Source organism: Rhinatrema bivittatum, chromosome 2, assembly GCF_901001135.1.
Source record: "Rhinatrema bivittatum chromosome 2, aRhiBiv1.1, whole genome shotgun sequence".
NCBI classification, from domain to species: domain Eukaryota; kingdom Metazoa; phylum Chordata; class Amphibia; order Gymnophiona; family Rhinatrematidae; genus Rhinatrema; species Rhinatrema bivittatum.
The window spans coordinates 95,324,720-95,342,866 of record NC_042616.1 but is presented as its reverse complement, the minus strand read 5'-3'; the positions used below and the strand labels follow the sequence as shown (position 1 = coordinate 95,342,866).

The 18,147-nt window shown below is 40.5% G+C and overlaps 1 protein-coding gene across 1 annotated transcript in view; it reads left to right on the top strand.

Moving 5' to 3' along the window:
- The window catches only part of PAXIP1 (PAX interacting protein 1), a 211,567-nt gene that overhangs the window by 119,582 nt on the left and 73,838 nt on the right, over positions 1 to 18,147 (top strand). The window contains exons 10-11 of the mRNA XM_029588458.1: positions 8,780 to 8,917; positions 15,396 to 15,517. Of these exons, the coding sequence (XP_029444318.1) occupies positions 8,780 to 8,917; positions 15,396 to 15,517 (260 nt within the window). The remainder of the gene's footprint in view (positions 1 to 8,779; positions 8,918 to 15,395; positions 15,518 to 18,147) is intronic.

The window sequence follows — 18,147 nt, the reverse complement described above, 5'->3', positions numbered from 1 at the left end:
TGTGTCGTTCCCATCCATGAGATCTGCAGGGCGGCAACCTGGAGTTCCTTCCACACTTTCACCGCCTATTACTGCCTGGATAAAGATTTTTGGCAGGACAGTCGTTTCAGACAGTCTGTCCTCTGCAACCTCTTCCAGCCATGAAAACTCAATTCTCTCCTCCGTGGGCCCTAACCTTGGGTGCAGGCGTGTTCCTCTAGTTGCTGTAGCTCCAGTTGTGCATGTTGGCACCTATTCTTTGCTGCTCATGTTTGGAGAGGCCTGGAGCTACTTAATCACCCATGTGTGAGGACTACCATCATGCATGTCCTTGGAGAAAGCAGAGTTGCTTATCTGTAAAAGGTGTTCTTCAAGGAAAGCAGGATATTAGTCCTCATAAAACCCACCCGCCGCCCCGCAGATCTTGGGTTTCTCTCAGTTTATTTTCTTTTTTTGCGAACTCTATATTATAAGTCTGAAGAGGGAAGTCATGTGGACGCGTGGTTGGGCATGCTCAGCGTGCCTGCCAAATTTTCTAGGAGACAAAGTGATGATCGGTAGAATTAGGGATTCTGTTTTTTTGAACTACATGACTGAGACTTATATTTCAAAACATTTACAACACACTGATTGGTAAATCGTTGATCTACCACCGAGCCAACTTTTTATTAATTGAACTAATGTGATGCGAAAGTCTTACATTATTCATGTAAGATAATATAAGCCATATTGAAATAGCCAACACTAGTTAAGGAATACCAAATGTTTTAGACGCACAAATACTGATGAAATTAGACTGCTGTATTTATGACCGTCATAATAGGCATCATCGTTTTTGCTTTCGCGTATCTCAACTCTGCCTTATATTTAATCATGTGGTCATATCAGTTCTTATTGGAAGAAATTTTACATTTTTTTCAAAAACTTTTTTGATGCACTTAAAATTATCTATTAAAATTATATGTGTGCTAGAATTCCACACTTATCTTGTTTATTCACGCTCCATCGACCTTCATGGTAATCTTGCTTCAATCTGCAAGAAACTAGTTGACCCAACACTGAACAGTGTTTCGGACTGCTGCAAACATTTTCTCAGTCCTTTATCAAGGGTGAATGGTTCTGCGTCAAAAATTAAATTTTGGTGAACTTACAATCAACTTTCCATAAAATTTACAATAAAACTGGACTGCAGCAATTCCGATAATGCTTACGGTATCTTTGTGTACTCACTTTTTTGCTCTTACACCATTTCAACTAAGTTTGACAAATGGCGACCCGGCGTTTTTTTTGATCTTAACATCCGGCACCAAACCGGAACCATCTTAAATACTACTTATGTTCAAATTCCGCCCAATATGCTAATCTAATCACTGACGTTATACTAACAAATGGTGACTCATATCAGAGAATACCACTCGATAGAGGCATTTAAACCGCTAGGACTGACGGTATTCAACCTAAATATCCACTGTTGTTCCTTTAGATTCAATGTTTTATTAATGTCTCCCCCACGCGGGTGTATGTGAACTTTTTCCAAAATTCTCCAACGTAGATCTCCAAATCCATGATTATGTTCTTTACAATGTAATACCAGAGGAGCTGTCATTTTCTCTGTTGTAATGCAGCTTTTGTGTTCAGTTAATCTTGTACGTATCATTCTTTTAGTTCTACCTACATAATACCGTTTACACGGACATTCGATCAAATATATAACATATGAGGATTTACAGTCAGTGTACACCTGCAACACATGTTTGTACCCGTTTACATTAGTCCATGTTTCCCCTGTAATAACTTGTTTGCACATAGAGCATCCTGTACATGGCCAACTTCCATGCGGTAAATTAGAATCTTCTAACTGCGGTTCTTGTAGAAACGAATGTGTGATGCTGTCCCCTATATTGCAGCCACGACTATAGGCCACTATCAGACGATCTTCATATAGTAAAGCATGTGGTCTTAACACCGTCCAATGTTGATGGATAGATGCTGCAATTGCTCCAGCTTTATCTGAAAAAGGGATTGAACAAACCAACGGGGGCTTGTTGTTGTGTTGTGTATCCAACAGCAGCCAGCATCGCGCTACATTTGTAGCTCTTTTCCAAGCTTTTTTGATGTAATGACTAGGATAACCACTATTTAGTAACCTTTTTGCTAAAATTTCCGCTTGTGCTTGAAATAAACTATTTTCACTACATATTCGTTTCAACCGCAAAAACTGCCCAATTGGCAAATTCTTCCTTAGATGATGTGGGTGGAAACTGGAGTAGTGCAACAGGGTATTTTTTTCACACGGTTTTCTAAACAATGTCGTCACAATTTTGTTAGCTACCTTTTCAATATGTATGTCCAAGAAATCGATATGGAAATGATGAAATTCAATAGTAAACTTCAGATTGTCGTCAAGTGAATTAATCCAATGGTGAAAAAGCAATAACTGATCTACACTTCCATGCCACAAGAAGAAAATGTTATCTATATAACGAGTATAATGAGAAATATTCTGAAACTGAACTGCATCATATAAAAATACATTTTCAAAATTAGCAACATATAAATTGGCTAAACTGGGGGCCATAGTGGCCCCCATAGCCGTCCCGTGTATTTGTTTATACCATTGTTGTTGGAAAAGAAAAAATTTTCACATAACGCCAATTTGGTACGGCAAACATGTGTTGCAGGTGTACACTGACTGTAAATCCTCATATGTTATATATTTGATCGAATGTCCGTGTAAACGGTATTATGTAGGTAGAACTAAAAGAATGATACGGACAAGATTAACTGAACACAAAAGCTGCATTACAACAGAGAAAATGACAGCTCCTCTGGTATTACATTGTAAAGAACATAATCATGGATTTGGAGATCTACGTTGGAGAATTTTGGAAAAAGTTCACATACACCCGCATGGGGGAGACATTAATAAAACATTGAATCTAAAGGAACAACAGTGGATATTTAGGTTGAATACCGTCAGTCCTAGCGGTTTAAATGCCTCTATCGAGTGGTATTCTCTGATATGAGTCACCATTTGTTAGTATAACGTCAGTGATTGGATTAGCATATTGGGCGGAATTTGAACATAAGTAGTATTTAAGATGGTTCCGGTTTGGTGCCGGATGTTAAGATAAAAAAAACCGCCGGGTCGCCATTTGTCAAACTTAGTTGAAATGGTGTAAGAGCAAAAAAGTGAGTACACAAAGATACCGTAAGCATTATCGGAATTGCTGTAGTCCAGTTTTATTGAAAATTTTATGGAAAGTTGATTGTAAGTTCACCAAAATTTAATTTTTGACGCAGAACCATTCACCCTTGATAAAGGACTGAGAAAATGTTTGCAGCAGTCCGAAACACTGTTCAGTGTTGGGTCAACTAGTTTCTTGCAGATTGAAGCAAGATTACCATGAAGGTCGATGGAGCGTGAATAAACAAGATAAGTGCGGAATTCTAGCACACATATAATTTTAATAGATAATTTTAAGTGCACCAAAAAAGTTTTTGAAAAAAATGTAAAATTTCTTCCAATAAGAACTGATATGACCACATGATTAAATATAAGGCAGAGTTGAGATACGCGAAAGCAAAAACGATGATGCCTATTATGACGGTCATAAATACAGCAGTCTAATTTCATCAGTATTTGTGCATCTAAAACATTTGGTATTCCTTAACTAGTGTTGGCTATTTCAATATGAGTTATAGTTGTTTCCGATACAGTTAAAACACAATTGGTATCGTTCTCACTCTGTTCTTTGTTGAGATAATATAAGCCACCATTGGTACAGTAGCCCCTGAGGCAGCTCTTTTGAGCGAAACTCGGCCAGAGTCGGGCTAAGACCAATAAAGAATCCCTAATTCTATCCGATCATCACTTTGTCTCCTGCTTTTTTTTATGATAGATATTTTGGGACTCCATATAATAATGGTTACCAGAAGTTTCTTGTGATATTTTTTTAAAAAATATTTATTGTTTTTTAACCTTTTAGCCCCTGATGCAGCCTTGTTGGCGAAACTCAGTTCGAGTCGGGCACTTCTAATAAAATCTTCCACGGTGTAAGGTAGTCCCCTTGTTGTTTTTTGCGTTGGCTACGTGGGACCGCCTTCCGATTTGTTTTATTGGACCTACCTGGAGGAATGGAATGAGATAACTACAGCCTGCAGGGCTCTCAAGATTGTGGAGTTTGGAAACCACTTGCATTTCTCCTGGCTTCACGTACAATTGCTGCAGTAGGGCTTTCGTTCCCAATTTATTTATTTATTTAGAAGCATTTCTTATTCGCTTTACAGATTAAAAATGGCCCAAAGCGATGAACAGAATAAAACAAGCAATTCAATACAATTAAAAAATACAGTTACAGAACATGTTCCCAAGTACCTTTCATATCATAGAAACATCAAAACTTAAACTCAGGCGTAGATGACCAGTGGGACCAGCTTACTCAACCCTTAACAACCAAAATGGAGATTTCAAAAGAAATGAAACAAGAATTGCACTGGTGGCTAGACACTTTCTTTCTTCAGAAAGGAGCACCATTCTGTTTACTTTCTCCCCAAATGATGCTGGCAACGGATACCTCCACAAAGGGTTGGGGGCCCACACAGGCCTCTTTCAAACCCAAGGGACTTAGTCATTCATAGATAATTTCAGATCAACCTTCTAGAATTGAAAGCACTCTGGTATGCTCTAACAACTTTTACTCGTTTCTTCCAGGGGAAGAGCATTTTCATTGAAGGAAGACAGCTAAGTAGCTGTGTTCTGTGTGAACAAACAAGGGACACAGTGTCATGGACTCTTTGCCAAAGAAGCAATGGTGATTTGACAGTGGGCATGCAGACATCAAGCTCTCCTACAAGCGACCTATTTTCCAGGGATCTTCAACACGTTAGCAGATTGCCTCAGCAGACTTTTTCAACCACACAATAGACTATTCGGTCTATTGGAGCAAGCAGCAATTGATCTGTTTGCATCAGAGCAAAACAGAAAACTGAAGAAGTTTTGGTCCATTCTTTCAGCAAACTCAGATCCACTCAGGATCCTTTTCTGCTAGATTGGAATACAGATCTCATGTATGCTCTTCCACCAATTCCACTGATAGCCAGAATAGGGCAAAAAATACTGAAATGCCAGGCCTATCTGATCCTTCTAGATCGAGCATGACACAGACAAGTTTGGTTTGCATATCTATTACAACTGTCCAGTAATCCTCTGATCTTTCTCGAATCATATCCATCCTTACCAACACAAGAAGAAGGATGTCCATTTCATCCGAGCCTTCCCTCCCTCAACTTGATAGCTTGGATGTTGAGTCAGTGATTGCTGATTTGTCCTTACCCAAGGAGGTTGAGAATATAAGAATGTCTGCCAAAAAAACCATCAATCAGAATAGCTTACAGTTTTAAATAGCAAAGGTTCTACATGTGGTGTCAACATAATTCTTTGGATCCATTTGCAGGCAAACCCAAAGAGTTACTGAGCTTATTTGCTCTCTTTCCGCTTCATGACTTAGTACCTCATCAGTAAGAGTACATCTCAGTGCCATAGAAGCTTACCATGCTCAAATCAAGGGTAAGCCATTCTCCACTCATTCATTAGTTTCCAAGTTCTTGAGAGGCTTATGGCATACTAAATATCCATTTGTGAAAACACCTGTTCCATGCAACATAAATGTGGTTCTGACATAACTGATGAAGCTGCCATTTGAACTATTGGAATCTACTTCTCTCAGGTTTCTAACATGGAAAGTAATGTTCCTTGTAGCAGTAACATCAGGCAGAAGCAAACTTCTGGATTTAGTTCATTATCCGCCTTATTTGCAGTTCTTCTATAATAGGGTAGAGCCTGAGACTCTATAACTGGGTACCATCAAGCAAGGTGAGATAACATACTACAAAATTTCATCTTTTCAAGACTTTCCTCACTACAAATTACGTCAAATCTTTACCAAGGTGTACTGTGCTGTTCGTACATCTCACTCTACATGCGAAACTGGCCCCTAAACCACCACCAACACCTCACCTCGACCTATTAGATGGCCCTCCTATAGAGATATAAATAGGTTCACACAGTGAGGCCCTCCCCAGAGGCTCGCTCTCTCTACTCCACTCCACTCCATCTCCCTCTCCTCTTTCCCCTCTCCCTCCCCAAGCCCAGAAATGGCCAAAATGCAATCCCAAAAATGTATCTCAAATTGTGTTATGGCCATTTCGGCATATCGCACAGCCTAACACCAGGAAAAAAGGTGTAGTTATGCTATCGCACTGTACAATATTGCCCCTCCCAAAAATTTGCATTCGTGCCATGCGTCACAATTTTTTCACATGCTTTATGGCGTTAACGCCATAACGCATTTTGATGAATGACCCGATAAGAGAGAGGTGTCCGTTTGGTGCCGCTGGATGACGTCACCCACATGTCATGGCTAATTCCACCTGTCTACGAAGAACACTGTTTACGGTAAACAAACTTGCTTTACTTGATGAATTCTATAATTTTCACATTCTTTTTTGCAGTATTTTGTAGCATTTTCACAGACTCAAAGACTTCACAAAGTCTTGTATCACTTTACAAATGTCATGTCTATAACGCGCTTATCTATGCAATTGAACACGCACTGGATATGATTCCGTACCCGATTGGAGGGCTTATTTCTTGTCAGAAGAGTAAACATTTTTCCCCATAGACTGAACTTGTATTAACTTTTTTTTTTATTTTAATTATGCTGGTTTACAAACCTTATCAAGATAACTAGACAGTGATTTAAAAAAAAAAAATCCTACAAGTCTCAAGCATTAGTCTTCTACATTATAACAGATAGGTGGGGAGAGGGGAGCCCATACAATAGTCAGAGCAAAATAAGGAAAAGTTTTTAAACATAATTATAAATGTAAATCAGAGAGAACTTTCAGAATTAAAATATAGACAATTATCCAGCACTCCTATTTTCTGCTCTGACACCAGTGAACGTCTTTGTATCAAGAAAAAGTTTAAGCTGAGCAAGTTCCAAGAAACATACTTCAAATTCTGAAACTTTACACAATTACAGGGGTATTATATTATAAGAGAAGTGCGCATTCCCGAAAACAACTTTCTCCTTTTCTTTGTTGATCTAGCAAGATCTGACAAAATATGAATTCTTTGATCTATAAACGGTGATTGCAGATTACAAAAATAAGAGGTGCTGAACCATATTTATATCTTGATTGAAAAAAAAATCTAAGAGGAGTTAGCTCTATCAACGTCTGTCATTCAAGGAGAACATAATAACCCCATCAAGTCCAAACTGTCCGTAAACAGATGAGCTACACTTTGATTCTCAGCTTTTCCATTTCCTTCTCAGTAAATTCATTTTATTTATAGGGAGTTCTAGTGTCAAGTGTGATATTCAGTACTTCCATGAGATAGTTCTTAAGAATCATGAGTTGTCTTGGTGACTATCTTTGGGAAATAAAGTAGGTATAAACTGAGATTCATGCATGATTTTCTAAATGTACCACCTTCCAATACAGAAGTATCTTATCTTAAATGATATTAGCATCAACAGCTTTCACTTCTGCCACACATTTCTCTAGTGGCTTTATTCTCCCTTTATGTTCCATATATTGGGATTCTTGATTCTGTGCCAGTAAGTTTACATTATCAGAATCACAACTTGAAATTGAAGAATCCTGTCTCACCAACCAGATAGCATCTAACGTTACCATGAGGAGGATCAACCAGGGGAACACCTGCCTTCACTGTCATGCTGTATACCGGCACACCTGTGTACATTTTCCAGGTAGTTAAAAAAACAAAACAAAACACTGCCTGGTTCTGGCTGTTAGATGCTGTTTTCTTACTCCCTTGCCATCTGCTGATGTTGATCCAGAGGCTGCATTGGAAGAAAGAGTAGAAACTGATCTCAGGCTTTTCTCTTAGTCAGCAACAGAGCACTTTTCATATATAGCCACAAGGATTGTGGATCAGGAGGCTTGGGTGAAACATTCAAAAAATCTCCCTTTCTCCTCCCCACCACGCACATACACGCACTCACACTGCCACTCCAGTGGCTGCAGCAGCAACCAAGGACTTGGTGCCAACAAAATGGTCTAAGGTTTGCTGCGTAGGAGGATGAATGGTGGAGACCATGAAATGGTAAGAAAAAAATTAGAGCGACCCTGATCAGCATCTGTCGCTCATGCAGCCATCCTGGGAATACCCTTTAGGCAAGGACTCTTATGCTGTATTTTTTAAATTCTAACCAAATGAAATGGTTTTTTTTTCTGCTGGTGCTTCTTAATTGCCCTGTACCTTTCTTATTATTATCAAATATTAATTCATGTTTTGTTTGCTGATTATAGACCTGTAAACTGCTTTGATTTTATTGGAAAGGTAGAATAATAAGACGAAATTAAAACTGCTTACCTTTTTCCAGCTAGTGAACTGTGTATAATTCAGTCACTTACTTCTAAACTGTAAAGTGTAAAAAGCACAAAACCTATTCAGTCGTTTGAATACTTAGTCACAAGTTTCTTTAATTTGTTCACAAAAGATGAACTTTTTATTCCTAAAGGTTTGCAGTATGGCACAGGACTTCAAATAATAAAACAGAACTTTTAATAAAACTGCTATATTTCTGCAAAACTACTGTATTTACAAATGCGGTATTACATTCTAATGACTGCTTTTAAAACAGGTGGGATTTCACTACTTAAAAGAACAATGTTTATATTTGGATAAAATTATATAAAGAAGCTTGAACTTAAGTTTTAAGGTAGGAGGAAGACTAATGCAAATTTATAACTGTGCTTGTTTTGATAGGCTATGAGAGAGCGGAAACGATGTATCACTGCGCACTGGTTGAATATAGTATTAAAGAAGAAGAAAATGGTACCACCATTTCGAGCACTTCATTTTCCAGTGGCATTCCCACCAGGTGGAAAGCCATGTTCTCAGCATGTAAGATGATGCTTAATTTTTTATTCTTTTCTTAAAATACCAATTTATGTGTAGTAAATGGTAAGGAGATGATGGCAGATAAAGACCAGTTGGCCCACCCAGTTTGCCCAGTATTTCCCTTCTGCACTGCTGTACCTAACAGGTAACTTTTGAAAGGAGCGCATGTGCGTCCATAAACGTGCATATCGGGCACGCGAGCAAAGATCCATTTAATTTTATATTGTGCGTGCAAGTACACTCGTATCGTTTAAAATATCCCTGCTTCGCTAATGTGCACAGCCTTTGCGCGCATCTTGATGCCTCCAGTGAACTGCAAGATGGATGCGGTATTCCTGGTCCAGCCTACCACTGGATTCGAACGCTGTCAGCTCCCTCACCAGTAAGTGGTGGTAGAGTCGGCCTTGAAGATGGCAAAGAGGCTTCAAACTCATGCCTCACTGGAACATAGAGCTCTGAACGCGTTAGGGTGCCGAGTATCCCAAGGCGCAATGTTAATAGCCAGGCTTGCCTGTTACCAACTGTATATGGGCCAGTACTCCCGTAACCTATGAAAACAGGCCCAGCAGTTTGGAGGAGTTCCAGAGAATAGTCAACAAGACCTCGAGTGTGATAAACATGAGGTACGCTCTGCATATGATATCTTTGTGATGGCCATGAGAACCGTGCAGCAGGCATCGGGGCTCGCCATCTGGCTTGGCTGCGCACCTCTGTTCTACTTCCTAAGGTCTAGGACTGTTTGGCAAATTTACCTTGTACGGGTGAAAATTTGTTTGGCGCCTGGATTAAGGAGGCAGTAGCGCAACTGAAGGACTACCACGAGACCCTTCAGCAGTTGTCGGCCAATACTTCTGACACCAGCTTCCCAAGAATCCCCCCTCCCAGCCGTAGCCAAGGCACCCTTTTTACTGGCTGTGCATGTCCTATCCACCAGCACTTAGGGTGAGACTGAGGTCGAGGCAACTGCCTGCGCCCTGCCTAACCCCAGCCGCGCCATAGAACCCCGCCATGGGATTTTGACTGGCGGCCAGGGAGTGTGAGCCAGTCCCCTTTGTATGGGGGTCAGCTACAGCTGTTTGCAGACTGATGGACTTCCATTACCTCAGACCTCTGGGTCCTGTCCTTTGTGCGCCGGGGCTACAGGTTGCAATTCCGAGTTCCATCCCGCTCGCCTCTGTGTACTCTGTGGACAGCAGTTGGGAATTTGCAGATACTTCAAGTAGAGCTCTCCACCCTCATGCTAGCTCAGGCAGTCAAACCAGTTCTGCCAGGCCAGCGAGGCAAAGGGTTCTACTCCAGGTATTTCCTGATTCCCAAGAAAACTGGTAAGCTTTGTCCCATTCTGGACTTCGGGCTCTGAACTGGTTACTGGTCAGAGAGAAGTTCAAAATGGTCTCGTTGGGCACCTTGATTCCCCTTCTCAAAGTGGGAGACTGGCTCCGCTCCCTCGATTTAAGACGCATATGCCCATATCCTCATTTCTCAGCCGGATCGCCAATACCTGCGATTCCTGATAGATGGGAAGCACTATCGAAAACGGGTGCTGCCTTTCGGCCTTGCTTCTGTGCCCTGCGTTTTCACCAAGTGCCTGGCAGTGTTTGGAGCCTATCTTCGGAGGTGAGGTATCCATGTCTTCCCTTACCTCGACGATTGACTTACCAAGAGCAACTGTAGGCTGGGGGCACAGAATGCCCTGCGGGCCACAGTCTGGGTCTTGGAAAACCTGGGTTTTCTGATCAACTATCCAAAATCCCATCTCCTATTGTCCTTGCAACTGGACTTTATTGAGGCCAGTCTGGACACCATCCAGGCGAAGGCCTTTCTACCCTGAGACAGGGTAGAGACCCTTGCGACTCTCGCTTCGGTAGTCTCCAGTTGCTCCCAGGTCTCTGCACACCAGTTTTTCTGGTTACTGGGTCATATGGCAGCGATGGTGCATGTTACTTTGTTTGCTCAGCTTCATATGTGCAAAGCTCAATGGACGTTATGAACCCAATGGTGTCAAATTACACAGGACTTATGAGCTCGTGTACTAATCACCATGCTCCTTTAGCAGTCCCTCCAGTGGTGGTCAAAACCCTCAAATCTGGAGTGGGGGATGCCCTTCTGGAGCCTGCAGCCCCAGATTATCCTCACCACAGATTCATCCCAGACAGGCTGGTCCTGGCAGGAGAAGCAGTCCTAGATCAACTTCCTGGAGTTATTGGCGATTTGGAACGCCCTACAGGTATTCAGGGAGCAACCTCTCAACTAGGTGGTCCTTGTTCAGACCGACAATCAAGTAGCTGTGTGGTATCTGAACAAGCAGGGAGGAACAGGGTCCCATGTCCTTTGCCAAGAGGCAGTCCAGATCTGGTCATGGGCTATCGAGAACAGCATTCTCAGAGCTGTGTACCTCCCCGGAGTGGACAAAGTCCTTGTGGACTCCTTGAGCCGAGCCTTCCGTCCTCACGAGTGGTCCCTCAATCAGGAGGTAGTTAGCCACATCTTTCACTCATGGAGGACCTCAGACATAGACCTCTTTGCTTCCTCAGAGAACAGGAAGGTGGATCGCTTCTTCTCCCTAGGCGGGGTGAGCAGGGAATCAGTGGTGGATGCTTTTTTGATTCACTGGGGCACCAGGCTGCTATATACTTACCCTCCCCTGCCACTCATCTCAAAAACACTCCAACAACTCCCTTTTTTGGTCTCGACAAGCCTGGTTCCCGCTTCTTCAGGATCTTGCCCCACGCCCCCCAATAAGGTTGGGGATTGCTTCGGACCTGGGCAGACTCCGCCACCCCAACCTCCGAGCCCTGTCCCTCACAGATTGGATGTTGACCAGGTGACTGTGCAGGCCCTGGACCTTTCGGAGGGCATATCCCGAGTCTTGTTGTCCAGAAAACCCTCCACGAGGAAATCCTACAGTCTCAAGTGGAAGCAGTTTTCGGCTTGGTGTGTGGGGCCCGGTCTCGGTCCCTTCTCCTGTTCCCCACCAAACCTGTTATCCCTCTCCCAAGTCTGGTCTGCAGACCTTTGCGTTAACCTAAGCTGAACGGCAAGTGGGTATGCAATACCGATACTTTTAAAACATTGTTTTAAAAGTATTTGATCAATATATTTTTCTTAAAAAGCCAGCTGTTTCAATCCTCTCTGACTTTGTCACGCAATGTTTAAGCCAATTGAAGTGGCTTGAAAGCCCCTGGGGCCGCTCTTTGAGTGAAACTAGGCCAGAGTCGGGCAAGCTTCAATAAAATCTTGTTTTATACCGATCCATCTACCTGTGTTTGTTGCTGACATCCAACTGGATCGATTACCGGTTTGCTTTCTTGGACCATACCTAAAGTACCTCTACTGGAACATCATCTTCTTGTCGTACCCCACCTTATACAAAATTTTGCCATGATAAGGTGATTTTGCGTACACACATAAAATTCCTTCCTAAGGTGGTCTCAGAGTTCCATCTTAATCCATTGTGTTGCCTTCCTTTTTTCTGAAGCCGCACACTCGCCAGGGTGAGCGGGCTCTGCAGACCCTGGATTGTTAAAGGGCTCTGGCCTTTTACTTGGAACGACTGTGCCTTACCGCCTATCCATTCAACTTTTTGAATCTTTCGACAAAAATAGATTGGGGGCCGCGGTATCCAAGCAGACTTTATCCCAGCATATTAGTCCTCACAATACCCACCCGCCGCCCCACAGAATTGGGTTTCCCTTGGTTTGTTATTTTATTTTTCGTGAACTATTTGTTATAAGACTGAAGAGGGACCCCACATGGATGCTTGGATGTGGGCCTGCTCAGTGTGCCAGGCTCCATATGATGATGTCACCCATGATTGAAGACTAACATCCTGCTGACCTTGGAGAACATCTGTTACAGGTAAGCAGCTCTGCTTTACTGCTTCCTAGTTGTCTTATGGCTAATTTGACCAGAACTCATACCACTTCGTGGACAGAGCTTGGGCTAGTGTCCCCAATGGAAATTTGCAGGGCAGCTAGTTGGGTATCCTTGCATTTTTTTACGAAGCATTAATGTCTGGATGTTGGAGTCAGAGATGACATTGGAATGGCTTTAGTATATCCCACTTAATTTGACTTGGTCTGGCTGGATGAAAAGGAAATTTAGACTTACTTGCTAATTTCCTTTCCTTGAGTCCAGCCAGATTGCCTCTCCTCCTCCAAACTCACTACTTTGTTCCTCTGACACGATTTCCACCTGATCAGTTCTGCTAACCTTCTGTTGGATTATGAGGATCCCAGTATTGCTAAGTGTCTGTGTGTCTATAGTCATTACAGTTTGCAGATAAAGACCATTTTTAAGCTTTTTGTTAGCTGATCTTCCAAGGACAGGGGAACGCTGCTGTTTCTTTCCCCTGGTAAAGGGAATGTAGGGAGGAGTTATGCTGTTAGCTTGTAATTAAAAATACTGGCAGACTGATGTCCTTACGAGACCCTATATAGGGTGATATCAGCAAGCTAGTTGCTATCTACCCCCGTTTGCTGGAAGGGGATCATAACCCACTTGTCTGAGCTGGACTGGTTGAACTCAAGGAAAGGAGTTTAGAAGGTAAGTCTAAATGTCACCTTTTCCTAGAGCAACCCAAGCTAATTAAGCTTTTTCCTGTTCTCCCTGCATTCAGTAGCTACTATTGTATCCCTGAATATTAAGATATACTATCTTGTCTCTTCTGACAAGATTATACACGGATAATCAGATTGCAATCCTAGTTTCCATTAAACTAAAACTCGATGATGACAACCACTTCAAAGTCTGCCTCTTCCATGGTGGCCTCTAGGTCTGTGATTTTTGGTAACAAGTCTTTGAGCAATTCCATATATGAGTCTTCAAGATGATGCACTCCTACTGTCTCTTCTGTTTTGGTTTTTTCTTTTTTTTTTTTTCATATTTTTCTATTAACTATTTTATCAGCTATCTCGCCTTTACTTCTGCTTGTTGCCTTCCATTTATCTAGTGATTGATTTAGTGTTTTATCTTTTCAGGGCTTACCTTTTTTATCTCAACTCTTTTTGTATGGGGGAAGGAGCATTTTGTGCCTCCCTCCATGCATAGTTTAAATGGTGGTCTAACAAGGAATTCAGCTGTTGGCTGAGAACTGTAGCACCTTCTGGACGGATGCAAATCATCTCATCTTTATAGATCTTTACTCTGCTAAGTGCATCCACTGACATTAGTATACACTTAATTGCCTTTCTTGTAACAGTCTTTCAACTATTAAGGCTTTTTTTTTTTTTGGGGGGGGGGGGTTGACATTTATTTCAACTTGCATTTATATTCAACATTTTTTTTTAGAGTTCAAAGTAAATACCAAGGTAATAAAACCATTGTGAAGACCATTCCTCTTACTCCCCTGTTATGTGCGGGTAGCACTTCTAAGAAGGTCACAGACTGCGCTACCTATCAGAACTCTTCCCTAACGATTTAAACTGCTTTTGAATCTTTATTAGCTCGTTATCTAGGTCTTTTATAACTAGATGGACATTGATATGCAGTTAATCTCCCTTCTGCATTTCTTTAATTGTCCTCTAAACATTGACCATCAAGACAAGTGTAAGCACCTGGAAGGCAAAACATTTCTCCCATGGTTATTTCTCAGATTGATACTCTTAAATGTAGCATTCTCTATTCCAGGGTATCGATCTCTATTTCTCTTTTGGGTAACTTTGCCGTCTGTCTCAAGGTCCTGGTAACAGATGACTTCCCTGTGGCTGCTTCTTTACCACAAGTGTGTAATGATTGTGTTGAAGTAGGAATGCCATTTAATCTTAGTCATTGGACATTTACAGTATTAGCAGCTTGTACATTTTGCAGGAATATTTGCAATCGTATTTTTAAAGCTTTCTACTCCAGAGAGTCTAAATTGAGCTCAGTATTCTTAATTACACTGATATTTCTAGTTTCATCCAAAAAAAAAAAGGGATCAATTTCTAATAAGACACTGAGCTGCAAAAATAACCAGATACTTTTATTTAACTGAATTTTCAGTTGAATCAAACTGGTAAGGTTTGCAGCTGAAAATTCACCTAAATTTATCGGCTTCATGCATCCATCATTCTGAGTGAGACTGAGGCACATCATGCAAAAGTCCATCACCCCTTCAACTCTATATTATGAATGTTTTTTCTAGAACTTCTTTTCTACTGAAAAATGTTTACCTCTTTTGCATTATCAATTCCATGAAGTTTTTGAATGCTTCTATCATATTTTCCTATCGAACCTGTTATTCATATATAGGTCCTTAGGTCTCACTTAGAGCTTTAGTGGCTGTCTTTTTGTCTTTTAGATCTTATACTGTGTTCCTCTTGAGATATGACTTCCAAAACTCACCACATTGATCCAGATGAGGTTCCGAGGAATAATGATCCCCTTTTTTTCTGATTTGGTTATGTGATTTGCTTTGTATAAGTCTGTGTCCATTGAGTACATTTCACAAACAAAAATATTTAAACCATGTAACCAACGTTTTTTTCTTTTCTCCATGTAGATCATATCAGTAACCGGATTTACTGATAGTGATCGGGATGACCTGAAACTTATGGCCTATCTGGCAGGCTCCAAGTATACAGGCTATCTGTGCCGCAGCAACACAATTCTCATTTGTAAAGAGTAAGTGAAGTCTTAAGTTCAAATCAGAGCTGCAGAATTGCCAGTACTGTATGCATTTGTGGTTGTACGGTGGGAGAGGCAGGAAGCATATATATATATATATATATATATATATATATATATGCTTAAATTTATGTAGAATGTGTAATTAAACACGTTCTATAATGGTAAGTAGGTGGCAACAAAGCTACATGGGTCGTAGGGACTGCACAGTCAACATTTCTGTTTGCTTTGTCTTGATTTTGTTTTTCATTTTTGTATGTTTTAAATTTTTTTGTATTTTTCATTTTAATTTGTTTTTGGCAAACATTGCACATTATTTGCTAATAACATGCACTGTTTCCAAAAACAAACTAAATCCTCTGTCAATTTTGATTAATTAGAAACAAACAGAAAACAGGCTCATTTGACACATTTTACACACTTGTTTTAAACAAACGCACAATTCTAATGGGTCACATGATTCCACCTTTTTACCAGTGCGAAGAATTGTTTCAGAGCTTTCTTAATTTTCTAGGCGTGCATGGTGGATTTCTGTGCACCACCAGACCCACAGCTGCTCAAATTTTAATTTTTCCATTTTCGGAAGAGGAATTTTCACAGGACTACTTCAGCAACCATTTTGTCTTCCCAGACAGTTTCTTTTTTTTGTACTATTTTCACTCGTTAAAGCAATTTATTTCCGTTTAGCTGCTTCATCTCTTTTTGAATAGCACACTAGTTAGGTTTTTAGCTAATTTTTTATTTTCTTTTTACTTCAGCCCCATTGCTCACCATTCTGTAAGTAATGATCCTAACCAGAGCCCCAGACCCTTAATGTTCTCAAGACCGTCCCAGCAAGCCTGTGTTCTGGCGTGCTTACTGGGAAGAACTGTCAGAATGTAAATATACAGAACCTAAAGAAGTTTGCCAGGTTTTGGTTAGCCCCTTGGATTGATTTGTGTTTGGGGGGCTTCAGCCTTTGCGTTTGGCATTCTCCCTCATTTAGGGGGTTGTTGAGGAGTTGTTACTCTATAGTTGGCTTGGGTTCAGGTCAATACTGAGGGACTGAAGGTTGCACTCTCGGTTATGTGCTTCAACGTTTTTAGTTCTCTGCCTCCATCTGCAGGTAGGGATGCAAAACCCACATGTCTGGACTGATCTGTGCTACTTCAGGAATGAAAATTAGCATTTAAGAACCAGTTTTCCTATGGATTCCATTTTGCTTATCCCAAGGATAAGCAGTAGATTTCACCAGCTCCACCTTAATAATGGTTTATGGACTTTTCTTCCAGGAACTTGTCCAAACCTTTTTTAAACCCAACTATACTACCTAACAACTTTTAAGTTATACACAGTACTGTACAGAAATTCTTTCAGTATTGGTGCAACATGCATACATAACACATGCATGCTGCTGCATTAATCACTAATTGCAACTTCTGAATCCTCTTCGTCTTTTTCAAGACCTGTTTGCAGAAAGGACCTCAACTCCCTCACCACTGGAACCCATTTTTATGGTTTGGGTTTGTTTTCCTTGTTTCTCTTTGGTGTGTTTTATTGCACAAACAAAAAAAAGGTAAGAGCCAAAAAAGAAAGTGGTCTCCACACCCATTGCCATTCTGTTTTTGTTGTCTTCCTTTTTTATTTGACGACAACCCTTAGCTAGGAGTCCTATGTGTGTAACTCTGTTATAACTGCTTCTCATCAGAGAACACGAATAGGAGTAGGGCATGCAGGGAGCCACACAACTCATCTGCCCTTCTGTTTGGCAGTAGTTCTCTACCCCCATATTTCTTTACTTGCTTAGTTGACTGTTAAAACATGCAGCTGCAGGTCTGGTGAGACATGGGGAAACCACCGCAAATGACTAAAAGCTTCTAAGAAAGCTATGGAACAATTTTTAGCACTAGTACAAATTGAAATTCATGACCCATATGTGTGACTCATTGCACTGCTGTTAGAAAACACTCATTGCAGATAAGCAAAATCATTTTTTTAATTATTGATATTTTGAAAAGAAAAATTGTTCTACAGTGTTGTTTCAATATTGCACACTAGGAAGTAGATTTGGCTTTTGAAGAAAGAAGCTGCAGTGTCTTTAAAAGAAAATTAGGAGAACTTGAAGATAAAAAAATATATATATTCTTTTTTTATCAGCTGTATCTTGCTGATATGGAAAAATAGTATGCTTTGAAGACACTGATATCTTTTATTGAACCAAACAAAAGTAATTACAGATAATGTTACTGAACATTGATTTTTCTGGGCTTCATAGAGACCTCTGAAGAAGGGTCTTAAAATCCCTGGAAACAAATGTATGACCTCTATGTAATAACTTTTTGTTTGTATAGTAATTTATCACAACCTCCAAAGTATCCTATTTAAGTTGTATTAATCATATTATACATTTCACCTACTACCCTTAGGTAGATTTTTATGTATGCATATCAGCAATTTATGGCAAATGCTTTGGATGTAACAGAACAAAAATGTAAAGTGTAGTAAATTGAAGAATATTAGTTATTGCTATATTTCTATACTACTTTCCTTAGACTCAGTCCAACCCAAACTGATTTACAAATCACATCAAATAGCAATACATCCTAAAAGTAATATTTATTTATTTATTTATTTATTTGCAGTTTTTA